This window comes from Ictidomys tridecemlineatus, chromosome X (genome assembly GCF_052094955.1).
Source record: "Ictidomys tridecemlineatus isolate mIctTri1 chromosome X, mIctTri1.hap1, whole genome shotgun sequence".
NCBI lineage: Eukaryota > Metazoa > Chordata > Mammalia > Rodentia > Sciuridae > Ictidomys > Ictidomys tridecemlineatus.
In genome coordinates, this window is record NC_135493.1 from 20,931,350 (window position 1) to 20,959,347 (window position 27,998).

At 36.5% G+C, this 27,998-nt stretch overlaps 1 protein-coding gene across 9 annotated transcripts in view; it reads left to right on the top strand.

Annotated features, from left to right (window-relative positions):
* Positions 1 to 27,701, top strand: part of Enox2 (ecto-NOX disulfide-thiol exchanger 2) — a 298,128-nt gene extending 270,427 nt beyond the window's left edge. For all 9 annotated transcript variants that reach the window (XM_040285387.2, XM_078034279.1, XM_040285393.2 and 6 more), the window contains 5 exons: positions 13,807 to 13,988; positions 16,382 to 16,489; positions 19,801 to 19,909; positions 23,804 to 23,889; positions 26,175 to 27,701. In XM_040285387.2, coding sequence (XP_040141321.1) covers positions 13,807 to 13,988; positions 16,382 to 16,489; positions 19,801 to 19,909; positions 23,804 to 23,889; positions 26,175 to 26,306 — 617 coding nt within the window. In that variant the 3' untranslated portion in view covers positions 26,307 to 27,701. The remainder of the gene's footprint in view (positions 1 to 13,806; positions 13,989 to 16,381; positions 16,490 to 19,800; positions 19,910 to 23,803; positions 23,890 to 26,174) is intronic.
* Positions 27,702 to 27,998: the final 297 nt, after the last annotated feature.

Sequence of the window (27,998 nt, forward strand, 5' to 3'; positions counted from 1 at the left end):
ACAATTCACAATATCCAAGCTATGGAACCAACCTAGTTACCCATCAACAGATAAATAGGCAAAGAAAAAATAAATAAAATATGGCATATGCCAGTAAATGGATAAAACTGGTGGCCATCATGCTAAGTGAAATAAGCCAGACCCAGAAAGTCAAAGATTTCATGTTTTCTCTTATACACATATGCTAGTACAAAGTAAAAGGGAAAAAAAGAGGGAAGAGAAAAGAGGGGATATCTTTAAAATAGAAGTAAGATCATAGACTAGAGGAAGGGAATTGAGAGGGAGGGAGGAAGGATGCAATAAGGGAAGAACAGTGGAATAAATCTGACCTAACTTTTCTGTGTACATATATGAATATACCACAGTGCATCTCATCTTTATGTGTATCCACAAGGAAATAATTTTAAAAAACTATAAGTAAACATAAATATTAGTAGAGGGAAGGGAATGGGGAGAGTGAGGAGGGAAAAGAAAGAGGAAGTACTGGGAACTGAATTAGAGCAAATTATATTCTATGCTTTTATAATTATGTCAAAATGAATCCTAAAAATTATTATCTCTCTATAATAACACTGAATGTAAGTAGTCTTAAAACTCTCCAATCAAAAAACAGATTGGGAGAATTACTTTGAAAAACAAGGCCCAACCATATGTTGCTTATAAGAGACTCACCTTACAGGCAAAGATATCCACAGGCTGAAAATGAAAGGATGGATGGAAAAAGATTTTCCATGCAAATAGACACCAAAAGCAAGCAGGAATAGCTATTCTCATAAATGACAAATTAGACTTAAGGCCAATATTAATTAGAAGAGACAATGAAGGTCACTTTATACTGGTTAAAGGAATTATACAACAAGAAATAATGATTATAAATATTTATGCCCCAAATGTCAGTGCACCTAAGTATGTTTAAAAAAACCTATATTCAATATAAAGAATCAAATAGATCCTGATACAATAATACTGGATGATTCCAACACACCTCCCTCATCAATAGATAAGTTGTCTAGATACAAACTAAGCAAACATTCTTCAGAACTAAAATTTTCCATTAATCAAATATCTATATTTTATCCATCAAGAATCTAATTTCCTTTCTTCTCAGAAACATGTGAAACCTTCTGTAAAATAGACCATATTTTTGGATACAAAGCAAGTCTTAGCAAATGCAAAAGAAGAGAATTCCATGCATTATTTCATATCATAACAGAATGAAATTAGAAATCAATAACAAGATAAATAGCAACCATTTTAACACCTGGAGATTAAATAATACACTTTCAAACGAGGAATGGGTCATAGAAGAAATCAGGAGAAAAATTGAAGAATTCTTAGAAACAAATGAAAACAGAGATACAACATATCAAAATCTCTGGGACAGCATGAAGGAAGTTCTGAGAGGAAAGTTGTAGTATTGAGTGCCTACATAAAAATAGAAGAACCCAAATAAATAATCTACTGTTATACCTCAAGGCCTTAGAAAAACAAAACACACTAATTCCAAAATTAGGAGAAGACAGGAAATAATTAAGATCAGAGATGAAATTGAAAATAAGTAAACAATACAAAGGATCAATGCAATATAGTTGGTTCTTGAGAAGGTAAGCAAGATTGATAGACCCTTAGCCAAACTAATCAAATGAAAAATACCCAAATTGACAAAATTAGAGAAAAGATATCATCATAGCCATTTCTGAAATACAGAGAATTATTAGAAATTATTTTGAAAATTTATACTTCAATAAACTGGAAGATATAGGATATATATACATTGACATATTATAATTATATTATACATTGCTATTTATAATATGTCAATGTATCCTATATTGGTAACATATTTAAAGTTAAGTTGTGTTGTTGTTGGATAAATGGGAAGGAGACCATGAAGAGTGCAAAGCTGAAAATGCTGGAGAATGAAAGCCTACTGACAGGTAATTATGGAAGTGAAATCCTGGATGAGAAGAATGCAAAGTGATCCAAATCCAGATGGAGTTTGCTTATGAAGGGAATAACCTTTCTTCTTTGAGATAAGAGATGGGGAAACTGAACAACATAAGAGATTGGTTATCCATTGATTAAAAAAATAATTCAGAAATGAGATCATGAAGAGAAAAGAACAGATCTGGAGTAAATGACTGTGGAAAGAATGGAAGGGAGAAGTCAATGTGAGTTGAGACCCATCAGCATAGACCAAAACAAGTCTGTATTGATCTAGCTTGCGTAGTCTACTATTTCCTGTGGGAGTTCTTTGAGGCCTATCATAAGGAGCAGAGAGTGTTGAATCAGCGTCCATATGTTGTGGATTGGCATGGTAAGCGTAGCAAAAGATTTTCAGGAGGCTGTAGTAAAGCTGGGTTCTGGGGAGTCTGAAGTTGAATCTGTTTAACCAGAAAACAATTATTGGCTAGGCACAGTTGTACACACCTATAATCCCAGCAGCTCAGAAGCCTAAAGCAGGATCAGCCTCAGCAACTTTGTGAGGCCCTGTTTCAAAATAAAAAAAGAAAAACTGGGCTGGGGATGTGGCTCAGTGCTTAAGCACCCCTGGGTTAAATCCCTGGTACAAAAATGAGAAAGAACTGGGAAGGGAGAAGAGATGGCGGGGAGGAAGGGAGGAAGGAGTGAGAGCATGTGAATATGCAAGCAATTAGTGGACTGGATGAGGTTTCCCAATTCAAGAGATTAAAGATTCCAACAAGGAAAGAGAACAGCGTCTTCTGGTGATTGAGGAGATTGGGATAACTACCATATGAAGATTCTGTGTTTGAGGGGGCAATGTAGAGATCTGAGGGGAAACAACAAGGTCTCAGGTGCATCCATGCTGGCAGAAGCTTGATTGTAGTAGAGATAATGACATATTGAGGCAAAGAAAGCAAGGCATTATGAGGTCAGAGAATCCATTTGAGATTTTACTTGAGCCAGTTTGCAACTGCCCCAATGGATTGCACTCAGATCATATCCTTCTCTTTCTTCCTACTCTTTGTTCTTTTAGGCTTTTTCTGTTTGTGAATTGCTGAGGCTCAAACTTTCTTCTGAACCTTGAGAGGAATATTGCACATTCTTCCTTCTATAATTTTTAAACATCTTTAACACCTACTATAATGAAAATTTGTAAAAGTAACTGCCTCCCTGATTTTACTTCCGTTATTTGTTGTTTCTCTTACACTACTGAAGAAACCTAGGCATTAATTTTTTTAATAACAAAAAATCCTTTTTGATCTTTTGTTGTACAGAAACATGTCTGGGCTTTTGCTCTTAGCAGCTTCTCTAGAAGGAGGTTTTCACAGCTGCCTTCATACTTTCATTTTGCCATGATGAACTGGCAGCCTTCAGATCTAATAAGCACCAAACCGCATAAAGAGAAATGTTTTTTTTTTCCCATAGAGGAAATAGTCAAAAAGGAGAAGCTGAGAACTAATGATGGCAGGATATGAATACATTCACTGTACTATGCTCTTTAATACCGGGACCAATGGATTCACATACTCAAACATGTTATTAAAAGGTAATATTGAAGTTTTCAATGTTCTGGCAATGTACAAAGAACTGCAACTTCAGAAATGGGCCCAATTAATATTAAATCTGTGAAAGGAAAGACTTGATGTCCTCATTAAAATGACAAAAACCCACATTTCAGAGAGTGGGAAATATATTTTGTAGGGAAGGTCCCCTCAGTAACATTATAGGTGATAACAATCTTTTTCTTAGTGACAGGTCCAAACTGAGAAGATTATTATCTGTTCCCACTTGGCTACAGGTATGCATTGCTGCTCACTTGCATGCCCTTTCCCCCAGGCAGGACAGAAGCAATCTCTCCTCATTTTCTCAGAGGGAAAATGTTTTGCATTTAAACTACAGAAAGTGCCTCTAACCCATTCTGAATCTCTGCCCTTTTCTTGTCCATGTATCTATTGTGACATGTAGAACATGAGTATAATCACTGACCTGGAGTACAAAAGAAACAAAAGGAAGAAAACAAAATGTAACTATTTTGTATTAAGCCATATGGACTGCCAGAGGACAAACATGCAAACCAAAGCAGAAATAAATAATTGTCTATCTGTAGGAGTCACTTGATTTGCACAGAAACCTTTATACTATTCAGCCAGACTTCAGATCAAGATGCTGTCCTTGGTACTGACTCAACAAGCAAACCAAATATTTCTGCTTTTGTTTGGCAGATAGTTGCCCTTTTTTCTACACAGTTTTGTATATACAATCACCATAACTCGTAGCATCTTCCTTTGGTGTTATGATAGAAATACTGCCTGTCTGATGGAAAGTATCCCAGAAGCTGGGAGAAGGCAAGAATAGATAGTATTTGGAGTGCTGGGAATCCAAGTCTTTGTATTGTTGGCTTTCTCTTCAAAGACATAAAATCTGTGTAATTACACCAAGAATTAAAATCTTTAACAAACCCAAACATAAAATGAAAGTGTCATACCAAAGGTCTTTTGTAATTTTTTAAATTAAAATGAGAGATTTAAAATTGCCATATCAGGATAATTGCATGGCCACCCACAGAAAACAATACAGACACTGAGATTACTTGAAGATAGTTCTCCGCAGAACCTTTCCAAGTACATTGCCTCTCTGCTGTGGATAGACAATCTGATCACAGAGACCTACATAAGTACCTAATAGTTTTAGGAAGACCCTTAGGTTCAAGGCATTGAATTAAACCCAGTGCTTCCTAAAGGCAGCTTCCCCTTAGGAATAGGGTGTTTGGGATTTTGTTTTGTTTTTCCCCTCAGAATTCAGTTCTCTTCTATATATTTCATCTTTGTGTGTCACAACTTCTTTCCCTTCCTTATATAGAGAATAATTAATCTTTATTTGAAATCCCTTTAGAAAGCATTTCTTGGGGTTGGGGTTGCAGCTCAGTTGTGGAACACTTGCCTAGCATGTATGAGGCACTGGATTTTATCCTCAGTGCCACATAAACAAAGAAACAAAGGTTAAAGAAAGAAAACACTTTTGGGGGGTACCAGGGATTGAACTCAGAGGCACTCGACCACTGAGCCACATCCCCAGCCCAATTTTGTATTTTATTTAGAGACAGGGTCTCATTGAGTTGCTTAGGGCCTTGCTTTTGCTGAGGGTGGCTTTGAACTCACAATCTTCTTGCCTCAGCCTCCTAAGCCATTGGCCAGCTAGAAAACATTTTTTATTAAAAATTTTTAAGTTGTAGATGGATACAACACCTGTATTTTATTTATTTACTTATTTTATGTGGTGCTGAGGATCGAACCCAGTGCTTCACACATGCTAGGCAAGTGCTCCACCACTGAGCCACAACCCCAGCCCTAGGAAACACATCTAACAGAATGATATTATGGCATTTGCTGGTAAATGGGTGGAACTAGAGACTATCATGTTCTCTCTCATATGTGGATGCTAACACACAGAAAGGGAGGGTGGAGAGGGAAAAACTGAGGTTCACTGGATTAGACAAAGGAAAATGAAGGGAAGGGGGATGGGAATAGGAAAGACTAGAATGAATCGTCATAATTTTCCTGTGTTCATATATGAATACATGACTAATGTAACTCCCCATCATGTACAACCACAAGAATGGGATCCTACTTAGAAAAAATTATACTCTGTGTGTGTATAACATGTCAAAATACACTCTACTGTCATATACATCTAAAAAGAATTTTAAAAATTAAGTCAAAAAATACGTCTTATACCTTTTATAACTTAAAATTTCAATGGTTTGATTTCTTATTACTTTTTTCCCTTTTTTAACCCAGAGTCCCTGTGCATAGGTAGCTGAGAAAATCCACATCTTTGTCAAATTGCCTTATAACTTCTTTATAAATTTAATATACAGTTTTAACTTTTGATCCATCTTGATAATATCTCTTTTTCTGGGATTTTTTTCCTGATATTAATCAAAAAAGTGGGCTAAGGGTATCGCTCAGTAGAAGAGTATTTGCCTAGCATGCAACAAGGCCCTGGATTCAGTTCCCCACATTACTATAAAAAAAGATGGAGAAGAAAGAAACTACAAATATTTCCATCAATATAGTGTGTAAACAATAGAGATTAGTGGATCACAATTTTTAAATAGTCATAAGCTTGGAATATAGAAGGCACTCAATAAATGTTTGTTGAATTAATGAAAATTCCTAATTAAATATTTTGAAATAGGTTTATGATTTTGGACTTTAGAGAATGTACCCAACCACATAAATAATTAAATTTAACCTAGGTTTCCCCCATGTGTCTTTATTAACAAACTTTTTTTTAGAGCAGTTTTTGATTCCGAGAAAAATTGAGTAGAAAGTAGAGTGTTGTCCTTGTCCCTAAAAAGGAAGTCTTCCCCCACTATCAACCTCTCCCACCAGAATGATGCATTTGTTTCAATAAGTTCATTGACACATCATAAGCATACAAAATCCATAGTTTACATTAGGGTTCACTCTTGATGATGTACCTTCTCTGGGTTTTGTCAAATATATAATGGGATGTATCCTACATGCTTATATCATACAGAATTTTCACAGCTCTAAAAATCCTCTGTGCTATGCCTATTCGTCCTTCCCTTAATGTTAACCATTAACAACCACTGTCTTTTCACTATCTCCCCAGTGTTGTCTTTTCCAGATCACCATATGGTTGGCATCATATCATATGTAGCCTTTGCAGATTGACAACATTCATTTAATAATACTATATATTTAAGTTTCCTTCATATATTTTCATGGTTTGATGATTCATTTCTTTTTAGTACTGACTAATATCACATTGGATATACCATGATTTATCTATTCATCTGCTGAGGGCAACTTTGTTGCATCAAATTTCAACAATTAATAAAGGTTCTGTAAATATACATTTTAAGGCTTTTGTGCAGACATTTGCTTTCAGTTAATTTGGATAAATGCTGGATTTGGTGTAAAAGCATGATTGCTGGATTTTATGATAAGATAAAAATATAAAATCATATGTATATGATTTTGTAATAAACTGCCAGAGTGCTTACCAGAGTATATTTGATTTGATTAATTTGTTCTTTTTTATCTAGTTTTCTAAGGTAGAGGTTCACATAATTGATTTTGATGTTTCTTCATTTCTAATATATGCATTTAGTGCTACAAATTTCCCTCTGAGCACCATTTTTGCTGCATTCTATGGATTTGGATAAGTTGTATTTTCATTTTCATTTTGTTCCAAATTTTTTTATTTCTCTTGGTATTTCTATTTTTTAGTTTTTTTAATTGTAGATGGACACAATACCTTTATTAATTTTTATGTGGTGCTGAGGATCAAACCTAGTGTTCCACACATGAGGGGCAAGGGCTCTACCACTGAGCTATCCCTTGGTATTTCTCTTTGACCCATTTATTATAAGTAGGGTGTTTAATCTCTAAATAGTTGAGGATTCTCCAGCTATCTTTCTGTTATTGATGGCTAGCTTAATTCCACTATGGTCTAAGTACATATATTGCATTATTTCATTTTTTAAAAGATGTTAAGGTATATTTTGTGGCTTAATATGTGGTCTCTCAGAAAAACTTTCATGTGGGCTAGAAAATATGTAATTTGCTACTGTTAGATGAAGTAATCTATAGATGTCAATTATATCTAGTTGATTGATGGGATTGTTGAGTTCAATTTTCTGCTTCCTGGAACTGTCCATTTTTGACAGAGGGGTGTTAGGAGGTTAATCTATTTCTCCTTGAAGTTCTATCAGTGGTTGCCTCACATATTCAATGTTCTGTTTGTTAGCCTCTTACACATTAAGAATTGTTACATCTTCTTGGAGTACTGACCCCTATAGCATTATGTAATGCCTCTCTTTATCCATTAATTTCCTTGTTCTGAAGTCTTCTCTGTCTGAAATTAATATAGATATTTCAATTCTCTTTTAATTAAAAGTGTTCGAATGATATACCTTTCTCTATCTATTTACTTTAAATCTACATATTTTCTTATATTCGAAGTGGTTTTCTTATGAGTCATATACTTGGTTATTATTTTTTGATCCACTCTGACAATCTATCTTTTACTGGTGTGTTTAGAGCAATGACATTTAAAGTGATTACTGGTATAGTTGGGCAAACATCTACCATGTTTGCAGCTGTTTTCTTTTGGTCACCCTTTTTCTTTGTTACTATTTTGTTTTCCACACTTTTTCTGCCTTTTCTGGTTTTAATTGAAGGATACTATATTATTCTATTTTCTCTTTTTCTTATCATATCAATTTTACTTCTTTTTATGTAATTTTTAGTAGTTTCCCTAAAATTTTGCACTGTACATTTACAAGTAATCCAAATCCACTTTCAAATAACTCTACACCATTTCATGGGTAGTACAAGTTCCTTAAAATTACAAAATATTCCTAATACTTTTCTCTCATCCTTTGTATTATTGCTTTCATTCATTTCACATATACATAAGTATATATAGTTGAACACATTTTTTGCTACTGTTATTCTGAACAGTTATATGCTGAATCACTTGAATAAGAAAAATAAAAGGTTTTATTTTACCTTCACTTACTCATTTATATATTCTTCATTTCTTTATGCAGATCTAAATTTATGACATATCATTTTTCTCTTTTCTGGAAAACTTCTTTTAGCATTTCTTGCAAGGCAGATTAATAGCAACAAATTGCTTTAGTTTTTATTTTTCTGAGAAAACATTTCTTTTTATTTCAGTCTTGAAGAACAATTTTATAAGGTACAGAATTGTAATTTGCTAGAGTTTATTCTCTTAATCTTTAAATACTTCACTCCACTTTTCTTGTTTGCTGAAAAGCCAGATATAATATTATATTTACTTTTCTATAGGTAAGGTGCTGTTTTCCTCTGACTTCTTTCGAGATTTTTTTTCTTTATTTTGATTTTCTAAAATCTAAGTGTGATATGCATAGGTATAGTTTGGGGGGGCATTTATCCTACTTGGTGTTGACTGAGCTTCCTCAATATGTATTTTGGCATGTGACATTAATTTAAGAAAATTCCCAGCCATTATTGCTTTAAATATTGCTTCTTTTACTTTCTTCTCCTGGTTTTCCCATTATACATGATTACTGCTACTGTGGGTGTCCCCTAGTTCCTGGATATTCTGTTATTTTTCCTTTAGTCTTTTTTTCTCTCTGATTTTGTTATAGTATGCATATTTATGTTCCCCAAAATTCACATGCTGACACCTAATCACCATTGTGACAATATTGGGGGAAGTGAGGCTTTGGGGAAATGTGGTGCATTCATGAATAGGATTAGTCCCCTTAATAGAAGAGACTCCAGAGAGCTGCCCTTGCCCCTTTTTGATGCAAGGATAGTGCTAGATGGCACCATCTATGAATCAGGAATTGGACATTCAGCAGACACTGAAAACTACTAGTACTTTGATCTTGTACTTTCCAGCTTACAGAACTATAAGAAGTAAATTTGTTGTTTTATAAGCCACCCAGTTTATGATATTTTTCTAGCAACCCAAATGGACAAAGACAGGTTTTTAGTCTTGGAGAGGTTTTTAATTATCATATCCTGAAGCTCAGAGATTCTTTCCTCAGCCATATTCAATCTACTATTGACCTAACAAAGACATTCTTCATTCCTATTACAGTTTTGGATCTCTAGTATTTTTTTATATTCTTTGTTAGAATTTCCAACTCTCTGCTTGTACTATTCATGTTTTCTTGCATGCTATATACTTTTTCCAATAAAGCCCTTTGCATATTCACCATAGGGTTTTTTTCCTCTTTCTACGTTTTTCTTTGTTAGTACATTACAGTTGTTCATAATGGTGGGATTTGTTATTGCATATTTATACATGCATAGAGTGTAACAATATAATTTGGCCAATATCACTCTCCAGTACTTCCCACCCCCCCATCTTCCATATCCTGGCCCCTTTCCTCTACTGATCCTTTAACCATAGGGTTTTTTTATTATTAAATTGCCAGGCTGATAACACCAGCTCCTTTTCTATATCTGAGTCTGTACTGATATTTCTCTGTATCCTCAAATATATTTTTTCCATTTAGTATGTCTTTTAATCTTTTGTTAAATCCAGACATGATATTCTGAGTGTAAGGAACTCCAGCATATATATAGGCCTTCATTTGTGTGGGAGGAGGAGGAATATTCTCCAGTTCTATGATCAAGTCTCCATTTTTTGGTGAGTCTGTATCCCCAGACTATGAACTTCATCAGTTTTATTTCTCTGATCTGTTGGTAGGCAGAATGGCTGGAAGGAACTGGAGTTGAGTATTTCCCTTCCACCAGGTTTGTTAGGCTCTTTTAAAACCCCAGCAGGTTAGGCTCTGGTAAAAATAGATTTGTGTAAGAGCAAGTTATGTAAATAAGAACAGAATGTTCTGGCATTTCAAAATTCAAAATGGTTCTTTTCCTTTCCCCTGCCAGAAGCAAAAGGAGATTTTTTTTTCTTTGACACTCACTGTGAAAACTGGTAGTGTTCCTGGAGGTAAAGCTTTCAAAAAAAGTATCCCCCAACCCCTCAAGAGTTTTTAACTCACAGACTATCCACACTGAGTAGCCAACAATTTGTCAATTACAGTTTGTTTTGCTAAGTTGACAATGATTCCCATGGAGGTTTCTGCTCATGAGTTTCTGGTTCTATAAGTCATGATTCACTAGGTCCGCCTGTGTGTAACTCCAATTTGGGGAGCAGCAGTTTGCCCTTTGACCTCACTCCCCTGAAGGATATAAGAAGAGCTATTGATTTTTCAGTTCATTCAGCTGTTTATTTCCTGTTAAGACAGAGTGGAAACTTTTAAGCTTCTCACATGGTAGACCAGAAACTGGAAATCTTAATGTCTTAGTTTATACATTTACTTTTCTTCTGTAAGACTAGTCAATGCTGCATTCTTTAAAAACATCTTTCAGCAAAATTATTGTGTAGGCAGTTGTCAGTTTGAGGCAATTAGTCCTATACTTTCTTATTACTAGGCTCTTATAACTTGCTGCATTTCAAATAAAAGTACCTTTTATTTGCATTTCAAATAAAAGTACCAAGTAAGATAATAAAAGTATCTTACCTGGGAATATGTTTTAGTTATATTTGGGGGTGGAGAATATGAAGTATGATGAGACTCTTGTGTGTTAGAATTCTGGCTCACTTATAAAAATGGGTCTGCATGGATTTTGTGTCCATCTCTGTAGTCGTGGCCAATTTAGACCAAAACTCCTCCTCCTCAAGAGGCTTTTTAAATAAGTGTTTTTATCAGTACATTATAGTTATATATAATGGCGGGCTTCACTTTGACATAATCATATCTGCATGTAATATAATTTGCTCACTGTAGTCCATATTTCTTCTTTCACTCCCTTTCCTCCTCCCCCTCCTACTCTTCTTTCTCTATTCTTCTGGTCTTCTTTTTACTCATTTATAGTTTTTTTAATGGTTCTTATAGATATGCATGAAAGTTAAATTCACTGTGGGGCTATGGTTGTGGCTCAGTGGTAGAACACTTGCCTAGCATGCATGAGGCACTGGGTTCGATTCTCAGCACCACATAAAAATAAATAAACTGAAAGTCCATCAACAACTAAAAAATATTTTTTTAAAAAGTTAAATTCACTGTGGTATATTTGTATGTGTATGTAGCATAATTTGGTCAATTTTATTCTATCATCCCTCCTTTTTCCCATCTGTCCTCCTTCTCCCTCTATCTCCTTCCCCTACTCCACTGATCTCCCTCCTATTTTCACAAGATTCCCACCCCTCCTTTTCATCTTATTTTGATATAACTTCCACATATGAGAAGCAACATTTGATCCTTGATGTTCTGAATCTGGCTTATCTCATTCAGCATGATAATATCCATTTCCATCCATTTACTTACAAATGCCATAACTTCATTCCTCTTTATAACTAAATAAAATTCCATGGTGTACATATAGCACATTTTTTTATCCACTCACCTGTTGATGAGTACCTGGGCTGGTTCCCTAAGTTGGCTCTTGTGAATTATGTTGCTATAAACACTGACATGCCTGTATCACTATAGTATGCTGATTTTAGTTCTTTAGGTTAAATACCAAGGAGTGGGATAGCTGAGCCACATAGTGGTTCCATTCCTACTCTTTTGAGGAATCTCCACACTGCTTTCCAAAGTTGTTGTACTAATTTGCTTTTTATACATATTAATTTATTTTTATTGTTTTTTTAGTTATACATGATAATAGAATTCATGTTCACACTATTATAAAAGCATGGAATATAATCTGTTCTAATTCAGTCCCCAGTACTTCCCCTTCCCCTCCATTCCTCCTCCTTACTGTTCCCTTCTTTCTACTCTAATGATCTTTCTACTATTATATGTTTTTTTTAAAGTAGTGTCTTGTAGATGTACATAATGGTGAGATTCACTGTGGTATACTATTCTGTTTTATCTATTCCTCCTTATTTTGGGTTAGCTTCCACATATCAGAGAAAATATTTGGCTTTCAATTTTTTAGGAGTTGCTTATTTCATTTGGCATGATAGTCTCCAGTTCCATCTATCTACTAGCAAATGTCATAAAGTCATTCTTCTTTATGGCTGAGTAATACTCCATTGTGTATATATACAACATTTCCTTTATCCATTCTGTTGAAGGTCACCTAGGTTGATTCCATAGCTTGGGTAATGTTAATATGCTGCTATAAAAAGTTGATGTGGCTGTGTCACTGTCATATGTTGATTTTAAATCCTTTGGCTATATAGTAAGAAGCAGGATAGCTGAGTCAAATGGTTGTTCCATTCCTAGTTTTTTGAGGAATCTCCATCCTGCTTTCCAGAGTGGTTGGACCAATTTGCAGTTTCACCCAACAATGTATGAATGTGTCCTTTCTTCCACATCCTCACCAACATTATTGTTGCTTGTATTATTTTTTATTCATTCTTTTTAGTTATACATTTCAGTGGATCCCATTTTAACATAATATACAAGCATGGAATATATCTTGTTCTAATTCAGATTTGAATACCTCTCTTTCCCCTTCCCTCTCCTCACCCCCTGTTCCCTTCCCTCTATAGATCTTTCTTTCATTTACCATTTGCCCATAGTATTTTAAATTAATTTCTTATAGATGTACTTGTATTCTTGATAATTGTGATTCTAACTGGAGTAAAATGAAATCTCAGTGTAGTTTTCATTTCCATTTCTCCAGTTGCTTGGGATGTTGAACATTTTTTTCATTTATTTGTTAACCATTCATATTTCTTCTGTGAAGTGTTATTTTCCATCTCTTTGCCCATTTATTGATTGGGTTGTTTGGTTTTTTGAGTGTTAAGTTTTTTGTGTTCTTTGGATATCCTGTATATTAATGCCCAACCTGGGAAGCAAATAGTAAAGGCTGTCTCCCATTCTTTAGACTCTCTCTTCACACTCTTGATTGTTCTCTTTGCTGTGGAGAAACTTTTTAATTTGATTCCATCCCATTTATTGATTTTTAATTTTAATTTTACTTGTACTTAGGAGTCTTGTTAAGGAAGTCAGTCCTTGAGTCAACATGTTTTAGTATTAGGCTGCCTGCATTTTCTTCTAGCAGTTGCAGGGTCTCTGGTCTAATTTCCAGGTCTTTGATCCACATTGAGTTGACTTTTGTGTAGGGTGAGAGATAAGAGTTAAATTTCATTCTTCTACATATGGATTTACAGTTTTCTCAGCACCATTTGTTAAAAAAACTATCTTTTCTCCAGTATACATTTTGGCACCTTTTTCTTCTATGAGATAACTTATACATATTCATTTAAAATATCAACCTTTCATGTATTCAACTAAACACAGAAGGTAATCTGGATATGTTTTAACATTTTCCATTAATCATTTAGCCTTAGTATCACAGGCAGAGGCCCTGAAGGAAGAAAATGACAGCCTCCGTTGGCAGCTTGATGCCTATCGGAATGAGGTAGAACTGCTCAAGCAAGAACAAGGCAAAGCCCACAGAGAAGATGATCCAAACAAGGAGCAACAACTGAAACTCCTGCAACAAGCCCTACAAGGAATGCAACAGGTACAGGCATATTTGTTTTCTGTGCTTTTGGGAATAATAGCATTAATTCCTCATTTGTAAAAGGTTTCCTGCAAGTAAATAGGATATCAAACCTCTTCCTCTTGTTGTTGTTGTAGTTTCTGGCATGGCTGAGGAAGGAAGTACATGTGCTGTATGTTAATAAGATATTCTTGTTAATACAGAGATAGCAATGGATCACCAGTTTTAAAACAAGAGCATTCAGTGAGAAATGCTTAACATAAAACTACATTAGGGAGAGGGAGCATGAGAGCAATAGGTGAACTCTAGATAGGGCAGAGGGGTGGGAGGGGAAGGGAGGGGACATGGGGTTAGCAAGGATGGTGGAATGTGATGGACATTATTATCCAAATTACATGTATGAAGACACAAATTGGTGTGAATATACTTTCTGTACAACCAGAGATTTGAAAAGTTGTGCTCTATATGTGTAATAAGAATTTTAATGCATTCGGCTGTCATTTATTTTTTTAAAAAATCACTAAAAAAGTTAAAACACATAAAAAAACTACACTGAACAGAATCTGATCTGTTCTTGATGCTTCAGAAATACTTCAGGATCTAGATAGGAGGACCTTAGGATCATTATGAAGAACCTCAATTATTTAGATATGAAAAAGGGCCAATGAATTTGTATCTAGTTAATGGAATGATATATAATGCATACTTTTAGAAGAAATGGCAAGAATCCTATACTTGATTTGGTTGAAAGTGGAGCCATTATGAGTTTGTAAGTATCAGTGCCTTGGGTGCATAATAATAATTCATTCTATGTGGTTTTATTTTGTTTTCAGTCTTTTATGTGAATGAGCTTGCCTGCACATAATCCCAAGTATAAAAATAAAATAATTGCATCCAACTCCAATTGCATTCACATTCAACATTATATAGCAAGTGCTCAATATACAGAAGTTTGGTGTAACTATGACCAGAGTGAGCCTACAGTTTAAAAGATATCAACATCTGCATGTACTGTTGTAAAGAAGTAGCACTTCTGAGTAAGGGTACTCTTTCCTTCTGTTGTGCCAGACCACCATCCCTTTTCCTTACAACTTAAATTGTGCAATAATTTTTTAAACTCTGTGCCTCAGAATTACCTAGTGCAAAGCTAATTGCCAGTTGGAAATTACAACTGATGAACTGGAAGTCTCTTCTGGCACTAGCAGCCCTGTATTATTATCTTCTTGTATGACAAGTAAGATCACATTAATATTTCACTTTTCCTATTAACAAAATCTGTGAAGTAATGCTTACCTTCCTTTTAATGTCATCGTGGAGTTTAATTGGAACACTTAAATTATATCAGAGATCTTTCTAACAAAAAAATGTGTTTGCTGTGTTCGACTTCAAAGAACTTGGACAGTGTACATTGTACCCCGCATTTTTAGCCCTCCCAGTGGTCTTTTGCAAGCCTTTGAAAAGTAAGACTTTGGAAACATTTTGCTGTTGTTTATTCCTTCTAATATTGATTTTGAAACCATTGAACATAAGAACAGTTTTGCCACTTAAATGCAAAATGGAAGTGATGAACTTTTTCATTTCATCCTTTCAAATACTTCAGTGAGATTTTAGGGCTCTATCTCCTAAAAATTAATTTCACTCACTTTGATTACTTTTTATACAGAAAATAGCCTTCTAATCAATTATCAGATTTCTCCCAACTTGTCTCAAAAGATGTATAGTATAGTATGGTGGTCAAGAACATGGACTCTGGGGTTGACGTGGCCTGTTTTAAATCTAGTTCTGCCACTTCCTATCTGAATGGCCTTAGGGAAGACAGTTAACTTCTCTAAGCCTCAAAGATAATAATGTCATAGGGTTATTGTGAGGCTTAAAGTAGTTCATGCAAATGAAACCCTTAGCCCAATGCTTAGCATATATTAGGACCTCAATAAATAGTATTTGTTGTAATTATTAATAATGATAAATCCAGCTCTTCACCTAGAAATATAGAAATGAGCATATGTGAAATTTTGATTCTTTACTGCTTTCTTCATAAAAATTGAAATTGTTTAGGCAAATGGCTATTTGCAAGTATGATTTACAACATTAAGTCCACATCTATGCAGCAATCAAGCTATTTCCCAGACAATATTAACTGTACCATACCCTTACCCCTGGCCAGAATGGAAAAGAAGTTAAGTGACTAGATCAATTAGTTTCTCAGGGCCAAACTCAATGAAAATTCATATAAGCCAGATAAAATAACTTACAGTAAAAATATGTCTTCATTTTCCAAATGTTTGAATGGAAAAAGGTTCTGTTTGCTGGAAGAATGTGAGGCCAGCCCCATCTGATATCTAAGCTCATCCAGGAATTTAAGTGAAGTGTGGCTTTTTAATTAGAGACTTGATTGTCTTTGGTCTTTGTTGTAGCATCTCCTCAAAGTCCAAGAGGAATACAAAAGGAAAGAAGCTGAACTTGAAAAAATCAAAGATGACAAGCTACAGGTGGAGAAAATGTTGGAAAATCTTAAAGAAAAGGTAAAAGAATCCTAAATGAACCTCTTCCCTTGCCCCTTTCCACCTTTTCCTGTGACAATGAACATGCCCTGTAAGTGTTTGCAATAGAAATCAATATGGAATATTTGATTGGTTGGGGATTAAAAGTACCTTTCCAGAATAATTTTTAATATTAAAGGTTCTGCTCTTAGATCTGAGTCCTTGCCATTTCTAAAGGTTCTGTATGGTATATTTTACAATGACTAAAAATCAGTCCTTCTCTCAAGTTCCTCAGTCTTCCCTTTTGGAGAAGAGCAGTGTGCACATCTCTTCTCTACTTCTTCCTGTAATACAAATAGCAATATGGAGAGAGTTCATATGACACAAAATACCTTTAATTGGACATTTTAGTAAAGGAAAAAACACATATGCAACTAGAATATGGACATTTCTTTGTATAGAGTCCATCCAATGTAATCATGAGCAGCTACAAGTTAAATTAATAGCCAACGGCAAAAGAAAGGAAACCTTGGAAAAAAATGAAGAGACACAGTTTCCTAAAGCTGGATAATAGCATCATGGGAGACAAAATGAGACTTTATCAAGTGAGAGCCTGCAAGCGGTGGTAAGAATCACTACTGAGGACATCTGGATGGATTAGTGCATCACTATCATGAGTCAGGTGCCCAGTCTATTCAAAGTATATAAAGTCTATTGATAGGTGTGTCCTTGTTATACCTCTCCAATGTCCTCTGTGCTTGAATATTCAGCTGAAGTTATTATCTGAAAAAGAAGGGTCATTGACCCAAACTTGCCTGATAGATTGTCTCAGAATGAAGAGAATGACTAGGAGCTGGACCAAGAATCCAAAACCAACAATGATATAATTCCTCAAGAGCTCCTGCTATTTATCTTCTCTGCTTAGCTCAGGAAGATGCAATGCAATGCATACAGGCCCCTGGTGTGCTTACCAGCACAGTGATGTCCCCCAGAGTGCCATCGGGAACTGGCAACCTTGGTATAGTTGAAGCAAATGATTGAAAGTGTTTTCTTCTGGAGGCCATTTGCAATATGCTTTTAATTCTTCCACATCATAAAACCAACTCACTTTCCAGTTTTGTGAGTGCAATTAAAGAAATGAGCACAATCCCAGAGAAATTCATTTATCAAGCATTTAATTGAAAAGTGCCAAAGCTGTTCTACTTATCAGGACTTTCCTCATACTATCAGAGATTCTAAATTGTCCCAGAGATGCTACATAGCTTGATTTTGCTTTCTGCTTGAACTGGAGTGTGTATCTAGGATAGATAGAACCAAGTTTAAACTAATGACATTATGCTTAGAATCACTCCTGAGGATTGACATTTTGAGTATAAGCAGCTTTCTGCTTTGCAAAGAATGTCATTTTAAAACACAATAGGTCAGATGGCATAGAAGAAACTAGCTGGATTGTGCCAAGAATAAGTGTTTCCCCCTAAGAAACTGAATATACCCATGAAGTGGCAGCTAAAGAGGACATGGAAAGAGATCCAAGTGATAATCAAAAAACAGTGAGTCAGAATATGTTTTTCCTGTTATTTTAAGCAAAAGCTTCTTTTAAATAAATTCATGACAGTTCATTATAAACTGATCTTCTCTGGGAAGCTGATTTGTGGCCAAATATTTCAACCTGTCACAATTAGGTTAGGAAGCAAAGTACCATCACATTAGACTACAAACGTAATTTCAGGTTGAAAGGAAAGCAATAAGTTTTGGTGAGGTGGGATCTTTTTTGTTGTTTTTGTTTGGATTTCTTGACAGTAAGCCACAGTGTGAGTCATTGTCAGTGTTTTGCGATATAACAATGAGACTTATGTCTATAGAATTAGCACTTTGAATCTGCTGATAAAATTCAAGGTAATAAGCATTTCCTTCAATATACCTTTAATTATTTTAAACACAAGCTATAATAAATTGAAATTGGGCTTCAGTAAGGCCATGGTTCTATTCAAAATGGCTAAAACTTCTCAGGAAATCTCAATATCTTAAATCAACCTCCATTCATTAAATTCTTACATTTAAGAAATGGCTTACTGGATCATTTAATGTTTTAAAGGGGTTAGAAATAGATGTGAAGCCTGTGGCTTAAAAGTGAATCAGGGGTGTAAATCAAACTCGGCATAATTGTTACTGCCTGGATTGGATTCTAAAGGCCAAAGATTGAATAGGGCATCAAGAAAGAGTTCCCCTCTGACTGTGGCCAGGAAGCCTGTAAATCCACAAAACAACATGTCTTGCAACATAGACCATTCATTTTATTCAGAGACAGCATCCAGGAAGCTTTGAAGACATCTTTAAAGAAAACAGAGGAATCCTGTTCCTGCTGAGGGCTTGTGGAAGGGAGGAAGTGACAAAGCATCTGAGTCGGCCATCATTTGCCCCCCAAGGAGCAGTTCCCCAGCATTTTCTTTTACAACAGTAAAAGACTGAAGCAGAGACACTGAAACAATTTCTTTTATTCCTTCTTCTCAAGTCTCTTCCTTCACATATGTACTACAGAAAAGTTGTTCTCAGTACCCAAGGAAAGAAAGATCCATGAATGGTCTGAAGCCATGGATTTCAACTAAAGTGTATCTCATATAGCCTACCTACTACACTCAGAGACAGAACAATTTTTCAACAAAGAAGATCACTGACTGTATTTTTGGTTATTGATATTTCTTACTGTCAAGTTAGGAATATTCTAGATGATAATGTCTTTATCACAGAGAAGAGAAGGAATCACTAGTCAATAAATAGAGGCTCTCATTTTTAGCTCAAAAGCCAACAGTTGATTTCCTGTGTATGAATTGTCTACATTAAAAAATCTCCATTCATGGATGGAATGTACCATTTTCTTTTTTTAAAAAAATGCTCCTCTTAACAATGAATGACTGTGAATGAATGAATTGCTAGCTCTACCACTTCCTAGCAATGTGATCTTGGCCAGTTTACCTAATTTATTCCAGACTTACTTTCTTCATTTGTAGAGTGGAGAAAATACATATCTAATAGTACCTGGCATCTAGTTAATACACAATAAATATTGAATCTCATTCACCAGATTACTTATGTAGAATCAAGAATATTGAAAGCAAGAAAAAAGCTGAAGATAATTATTTATTTTTTCTGTGTTTGAAGCCATGTGAAGATGTTTTGCATTATCTCTGATGCTTTTATAATTCGTACTATTTTCCCTCCCATTCTATCATCCAAATTGGCCAATATTGCTTTTATGGACATGTCTTAAGATTTTTATGTGTTGAGTAATTAATTGAAACCAACTGCATTGCCAAAGATGGTAAACTTATCCAGGAATCACATTATTCCCACAGGAAAGTTGTGCTTCTAGGCTGTGTGCATCAAGCCAGGAAAGTGACTACCCTCTTGAGAAGACCATGAATAGCAGTCCTGTCAAATCTGAACGGGAAGCACTGCTAGTGGGTAAGGAAGCTAACACACACGTACAATCCATAGAATCCAGTGGAGGTGGGGTGGGGTTTACCTACGATTAATAAGGCAAGCATTTATGACAGTGCAAGAACCCAGAGTCCTGGAGGCAGTAGAGTAAGAACTAGTACAGATTTACATAAAAATTATAGTAGTGGCTCCCAACCCTCTTCAAGCTCTTTGTAGCACAGCCATGTCAAATGTGTCAGTATGAGCATTATGCTAAGAGGGGGTCAGCTGGAGAAGCACTTTGTAGATTTTTTTAAATCTCTATGCAAGGATAGCTAAGCCCTCTCATATCCACTCAGGGGGCTAGTGCAGATGCTGCTGGGCAAACAGCTTTGCCAGATGAGCCTCTGGAGCAAGTGTCTGCCTCTCAAGTTTTCCAGGCACAGGCTGGGACATTTTTACTTATGACACTTCTGACTCCATCTGAGAAGGTGTTTTTATACTTCCTGACAGCAAATATGTGGTACCTCATCCAACAGTACTTATCCAACCCTCCAACACCAATTGGGTGTCCTCTAATTCAATTCAGTTCAACTCTATTCAATTATGACACCAACTAGCTAAAGTTACCACCAATTTAAGGACTCAGTCCCACAAATCAGCCCTGACTTTAGATACCAGTCTCCAATATTGGGTCCCTGAAAGTGTTCGATTTTCTTTACTGTTACAAATGCCTGAGACAACCAACTTAAAAAGAAGTGTTTATTTTGGTTCACTGTTTTGGAAATTTCAGATCATGATTAGTTGGCTTCATTGATTTTGAACCTGATATGAGGCAGTACATCATGGCAACAGTATGTGGCAAACTCTTCACCTCATGGGCAGGATATGAAAAAGAGAGAACGTAAGGGGCTAGGGTACCAATATTTCCTTCAAGGACATGCCCCAGTATCTGGAAGACCTCCCACCAGGCCACACTCTTCAAGTTTCTACCACCTGCCAGTAGTGCCATGGGCTGGGAACTAAGCTTGTAACAGAGAGGCCTTTGGGGGACACTCCAAATCCAAATAATAGCACTGTTATCCACATTTCTATATGATCTGGCTACAAAGTCTGTTCCCTGGGGCAGGAAGATAACCCACTGAACTTAGGAAAGTGCTTTACTTACTATTACCAGTTTATCATAAAGGATGCAACTCAGGAGCAGCCAAACCTAAGAGATATATATGGCAAGGTACTAGGAGAGAGTATATGGAACTCCTGTACCCTTTCTAGGCATTCCACCCTCCCAGCATCTTGTGGTCACTAATTGGGAAGCTTTCTGAACTCCATATTGAGGTGTCTATGGTAGATTATTGTGTAGGCATGATGGGGGACCTGGTGGGAAGGGAGGTCCTGAAAGTTCCAACCCTCTAATCATACTTTGGTCTTACTGGCAACCAAAGTATGACTTTGAAGCTATTGAAAGGACCCCAGCCACCTGTCATTCATTAGCATACAAAAAGACACTCTGTTTCTCCAGAAATTCCAAAAAGGGCTGGGGATGTGACTCAGTGGTTAAGTGCCTCTGGGTTTATGCCTGGTACCAAAAAAAAAAAAAAAAGAAGAAGAAGAAAGTTGTGATTATTAAATATGATAATTAGCCTGAGTCACTTAGCACAGGACTTGGCCCATAGTAAGCCCTCAGTAAATGGAAACCATTTTACACTTACAGTATATTCACAAATGCTCATTGACTTTTCATTTGGAGAACAGTATCATATTGAGGTTCTAAAATATTCAATCATTTAACAAGGAATAGTTAATCTCAGCTGTCCTCTAAGAAGCTGGGTCAAACAGTAGCCCCACCCCAGTCTCGAAAAGTCTTCCACACTGATTGGCATCTTCATATTTTTAAGATATATCTACCTCCTTTGGTAATGGATATTAGACTCAGCACTTTGATATATTAATAAAGATGCATAGGGGGATCTGGTGTTGAATCTTCAAAAAAGTGACAACTTTTAATATTTCCCAACTCAAAATTTGTAACACATTGTCATGGAAACAGGGAGACCCCAGAGAAGTGCTGGGGTAGAAGGAAGCCTAGAAAAACTATTCTTAAAAGTGTTTCTTGTTCTGATTTTTTTTTCAAGAACATAGTCTTGGGCTGACAGAGAGAAAGAGGAATCTATTTTTTAAATTATTTCATGGGACATGGACTCACAAAAATTGCTTAGTGTTTTTAAACCTATAGAGTTATTTCTTGACATTTGAGAGTCTTTCCTGGCCATGACATCTAGAATTTCCTGGAACATGGACTGTCTTCTTCAAAATTTAAGTTTCTCAGCTAAATCAGTGTTTGGAAATTCAATTCACCTAGTCATTTAAGAATAAAGTAATGTTAGTTAGTAATATCATCTGTTTTGAACAAATTTTGAGCCCCACCATCAGTTTTTCCTAGAGTCCTGCAGCCCACCCCTTTGTCATCTAATATCTGGGCAGTTTTCACAAAGAAGTGACTGAACTTTAAGCTACAGTTTAAACTGGTGGTATTCCTTATCAGTCTCTTAAAGGAACATAAAAATTGTAGTTTATAAACCAAATCAAATTTCACTTTTATTTCCTGGCAATTTGTATCAAACCCAATTTTAGATCTTGTTTATGTGCCAAAGATTTTATGAAAGGAGGCGAATTCAAAATAATTTAAGGAAGAAATAGTATGCTTTTGAACTTTTCCCCCACTTTTTGCCAGATAGAGATTAGAATGATTAATCTGAAAGCCAGAACAATCAAGGCACTTGACAGCTGCCAGTCACTCCAGAGTTAGAGTAGAAATCACTTGCATTCCTTTAAACTGCTATAAGAATTCTGCTGCATGGCCAGGTGCAGTGGCACAGGCCTGTAATCCCAGCAACTCAGGAGGCTGAGGCAGGAGGATCACAAGTTCAAAGCCAGCCCCAGCAGCTTAGCAAGGCCCTAAGCAACTTAGCACGATCCTGTCTAAAAATAAAAAATAAAAGAATTCTGCTGCATGAAGAGATATGGAGCTCTATGCAGAAAATGCTCATGACCACTTAAGTCATCCTCAAAAGAAATGTTTGGATTTACAGAGCTACTTGCAAAATAAAACCCAAATACAATCAGCAGATTCTCTTGTAAGAAGCACTAGGTTAATCAGGCAAAATACATGATGTGTATGATTGCCACAATAGCAAGACATTACTTACACCTAAGAGGCCAAAGCCTATTTTAAAGACCATGTAAAGGAACTGCAAAAACATAGCACAATCTATCTAAATCTTTATAAAATTCTATAATTCAAATAGTCCTTAGCCTTCACAGATGATGGAAGTGAATTCTTCATATGCTAGCTTTTCTACATGTGATTCAGTATAGTAACAGGCAGTGTGTGTAGTAATTAAGAATGACTGTCTGAATTCAAATGCCAGCTCTGTCACTTAACAGCCATGTGATCTTGAGCAAGTTGCGTAAACTTTCTGTGGCCTCAATGTCCTCATCTGTGAAATGGGGGTGGCATCACCTACCTCATGAGGTTATTATAAAGATTAAATGAGGCTGGGTACAGTGGCACACACCTGTAATCCCAATGACTCAGGAGGCTGAGGTAGGAGGATTGCAAGTTCAAAGCCAGCCTCAGCAACTTAGTGAAGCCCTAAGCAATTTAGCAAGACCCTGTCTCAAAAATAAAAAGGACTGGGGATGTACTCAGGGCTTTGATACTTCTGGGTTCAATCTCTGGTACCCAAAAAAAAAAATATATATATATATATATATATATATATATTAAATGAGTGAAATATATGTAAATTTAGGATTAGAGCTCAGCATACTGATGTTGTATATATGTACATGTTATTGTGTATAAGAGTTTTCTATCACATAGAATCTTAAGGAATACTGTGCTCAGGTGTAACCTCTGGGGTATTGTCTCTATAGGGATTATCTCCACATTCCTTCATGTTCACCCATTTGGAGCAAGCATTGAATACATCTGTTCCTACTTGCATCGTCTTGATAATAAGGTATGTGGGGGCCTGAAAGGGAGGTGCCAGGGCATATAGGGTTCTCTGTGAACAGGTGACCTTACTTTCCCCAAGCATAAATAGGCCATTACTTACTGCTCTAAACTTTTTCAACACTTTCTGTCTCACAGTAATTCAGTATAGAGCTTCCTCCTTAGAGCAAAATGACCATTTATCTGTCCCAGTTTGCCTAGGACTAAGGTGGGTTGTTCCTGGGACTTGAGACTTTTCAGTTCTAAATCCACAGAAGTCTCAAGCAGACTTGAATGAGTTTGCTATACTACTTCCAAGATACATCTTAGAAGAATTTTTCTTCCTTCTCTTAATTTACAAGCTGCAAATTAATCAGAAAATTAGCCATTATCAGCTTTCTTACCCATCCAACTTTTGTTCCATTCCTTTGGCCTTTAGCAAATGTTAACTTTCAAATTTGGAAGTCTTATTCCAATTCCCCCTCCCACCATCACCACTGTCCTTACCTAGTGTGAAACAATCAAGGCAGGGACCAAAAGAAAAAAAAGATGGAACCATGAGCTGAATATTTGCTCACATCAGGTCTTAGGGGCCATTTCCTTCCCTTGATGATATCCTTCTGAGGAGCTCACAGAGCATCTGGAGCAAGAGGAAAAGCTAATTTTCTAGGAAGTCAGGGATACCCCTTAGAGGCAAGAGGGGATTCTTGACTACTAAAAATAAAAAAGCTATTGATACATTTTTTTTTTCAGAAGCAGCGTTCAGTTAAACCTGCTCCTGATTTTTACTCACTATTTCATAGGATCCAGGCCTCCTGGGTAGTGACATTTGAATGCAGATTCCTGACACTCTGATGTCCAAAATGTCAAGCCATTTAAGCATATGTCCTCTTAAGAAAGACAGGGACCCATTTGGGAATGTTATTGTTCTAACCATATTGTAACTGTGGTGGTATATATTCCATGATGACATTTGTTTTAGTTTTAGCTAGCACTCCCCTCTCATTTCCCTCTTGATGCTATTCTACAATTAAATAGTCCATTGGGTAGTGAAGGGGAGCATGGGATGGGATTACCAAAGCCAAGTAGTCAGTTGTAATGATAGGAAATAGAACTGCATATCAGTAAAAATAATTATCTGGTTCTTTTTTTAACTCACAAAATAATACATAATATTTCTTAAAAGGAGAAGCAGAATAGCAGTAGAGCAGAGGGAAAGTTACCTACAATCCCACCCCTCAAAGATTAATAGATTGTTTTGTTTTGTTTTGTTTTGCCATGCTAGGGAACAAGCCCAAATCTTTGTGCATGCTAGGCAGGTGTTGTATCACTGAGCTAGATCCCCAGCCCTTCAAGGGTTAACAGTCTGGCATATATTTCTGACCCTTTTCCATTTTATATGCTATACCTATACGATATGTATCTATCAATAAATATTATCTATTTATGTTTCTCAAAATGGGATTCTACTCTCTATGATACCCTGCAATGTTCTTCTTTCACTTAACTAGATCCAGTCTACTCCTGGCACTGGGAAGAAGGCATGACTTCACTCCTAGCCTGGACATAGATCCTCATTAGCAGCTTCCTGCCAGTGTAGTGTCAAGGACCTCCCAATGAGAGCCTACATTGATGACAGGAGAATTGAAGGGTTCCCTCCCTCCAGCTCCAGTTATGGTAGATACTACAAGTATCTCTTGGTGCTCTTCAGCCAAGCCCTGGTGCCCAGGCTCACAGCTAGGAAGGTGGCTATTAATGCAAAGATGATCACCTAAAACAAGCCTGAAGGAGTCAAAACTTAGTTTTTGTGTTGATGAGTGTGTGTGTATATATACACATACACATGTGTGTTAAGTGGGGAGAGAGAAAATATGAAGAGTTAAGAACACAAGGCATTCTCCATTCCTGTTAGTTTTCCTTAATGAGCTAATGCATGAGTGAAGAATTCTGCTCCAGTGGCAGCCATTTATACTTCCCTTCTCTTCCAAAGACTTGGGCTGCTCGTAGTGTCACCAGCACAGAGCAGCCATCATTCAGCTGACTACATACCCAAATCTTTGCACGCAACTTACACCAGCTCTCTTCAATAGCAAGGTCAGTGGACTGTGTCTGGTGGTCACAGCAGAGGATCACTGCTGCCTGAAAGCCTCTCTACCAACATGCACAAATGTACAAGGAGGGGGAGGAAGTTAACCCTCCCACCCCAATATACACATGCACACCCACATTCTAAAGTAGGCCACAGTGGGGGAAAAAAACATACTGGGAGCATGAAATTGGTTTTTATTAGAGAATATCCTCTCTGTCCCACAGATCTGCACCAGTGATGTGGAATGTCTCATGAGTAGACTCCAGCATACCTTCAAGCAGGAAATGACAGGAGTTGGAGCCAGCCTGGAAAAGAGATGGAAATTCTGTGGCTTTGAAGGCTTGAAACTGACCTGAATTTCTGTTGAACAACTTGGGATCCTGAAAATAAATGTGTGTTGGACAAGCTTAGAAAGTGATTTGTAATTTTGATGGTTTTCAAGTGGAAGTTACTTTAAGTCTGTCAGTTCATTCCTGGAATATCTTTTGAGTTAAAATAAGGATCCTAGAAACAGCACCTCGAGCTACAGGCCCTAAAAAGAAATTGCCTCAAACCTCAAGTGCTGTAACTTCCTCCCGCTTCTGGCGATTAGTTGTCTTCTCTTATTAATTGTATTGAAAAAATCCTGAGGCTAAAGAGTATTTGGTGTGTTTTCCGTGTCTGTACTACTGTTGTAGACCTTGGCATTTTTTAAGCACTATTAACTGAAATGTTTTGATGATTTGTATGTAATTTGTGTTTCCAGACTTCTCTTCACATTGATGTTGCTACTGGTAAAAGGAATGAAAAAAGCACTAGATACTCTGTGTAACTGCCATTGTCTTTCCAAGCCCCAGTAGACACATCAGAGTCTTCTAGAGGGTGCCTGACCAGGGTCACCTTTGAAATGACAAAGCATGTTTTGTGGCTTTTTGCAGAATTACTATGAACCAAAAGTTGACAGATGTTCCAAAGTTATTTTCTCTAATAGATAAAAGGTCTTATTTCAGAATTTAAAAATAATTCTAGATGTATTCACAGAAAGCAAGTATCCAGTTTGATTAGCATGTGTTCATGCTATTCACAATCACTTGTAAATAGTCTGCTTTCAAAGGAGGGCATGTTTAGTTTTCTATGAATTGAGACGTGCTCACACGTGGGCATGCGCACACACGCAAGCATTAGCAGAAGGGATTTATTTTAATATTCTTTGCCCTCTGGCTTTCTTGCAGTCTGTTGGTCCCTTTTCTTCTGCTGTCAGTGTGTTGAACTACAAACTGTGTACTGCTGTAAATACTATATTTACTTCATGCTGAACGTTTGTAAAGAGTTGATATGAGTATTAATAGTGATGAACTAATAAATAATGGGCCAGGCTGTATGAGGCTTCCTGCAAATGTGTCAGCTCCACATGGAGTGCTGATTGCCAGGGACACCTCCAGGTCTGTGGTGCTCATCAGCAGATTGCAGTGGTGGAATGTAGGTGGACCATTCAGGAAGTTTTGTTTGGCAGAAAAGAAAAGGAAAGGAAAGGGCTTGGGGTTAATATTCTGAGACAGACATGGTCATTTATTTATTTCCTCTTGTGGTGATAGTGATATTGGTGCTTAGGATAACACAAGCATGCCCTCCCTTGAGCTCCACTGAAGGTAAGAGAATGCACTGAATAAGCAAAGCCAATGCTGAGTATTTCACGAAAATCCTTTGTAAATGAGTTGCCAGTAGTGTTCAAAGTTGTATTTTTAAAAGATAAATATTCTGTTTTTTACACATCTTCCGTGTTCTGTTTTGAATGACCTGCTTTCTAAGCGATCCTTTAGTAGATCTCAGTTTCTCCCGTTCAGTTGCCAGGATGTTGGAAGAAGATGCTAAACCTGCTTGACAACTAGAAATAGCATTCCCCCAGCAGCCCATTCATGCTGAAAGTTGGCTTCCAGCTCAAGCACCCCACGGTGGCCCCAGCAGGCAGCTAGGGTTATTTTTATGCTAGTTTCTTCACTGAAGCATCTCTGTCATCAAAGCTTCGGAAGGCTTTGATTCATCAGCTCAGGGCATCTAGAATGAGTTAT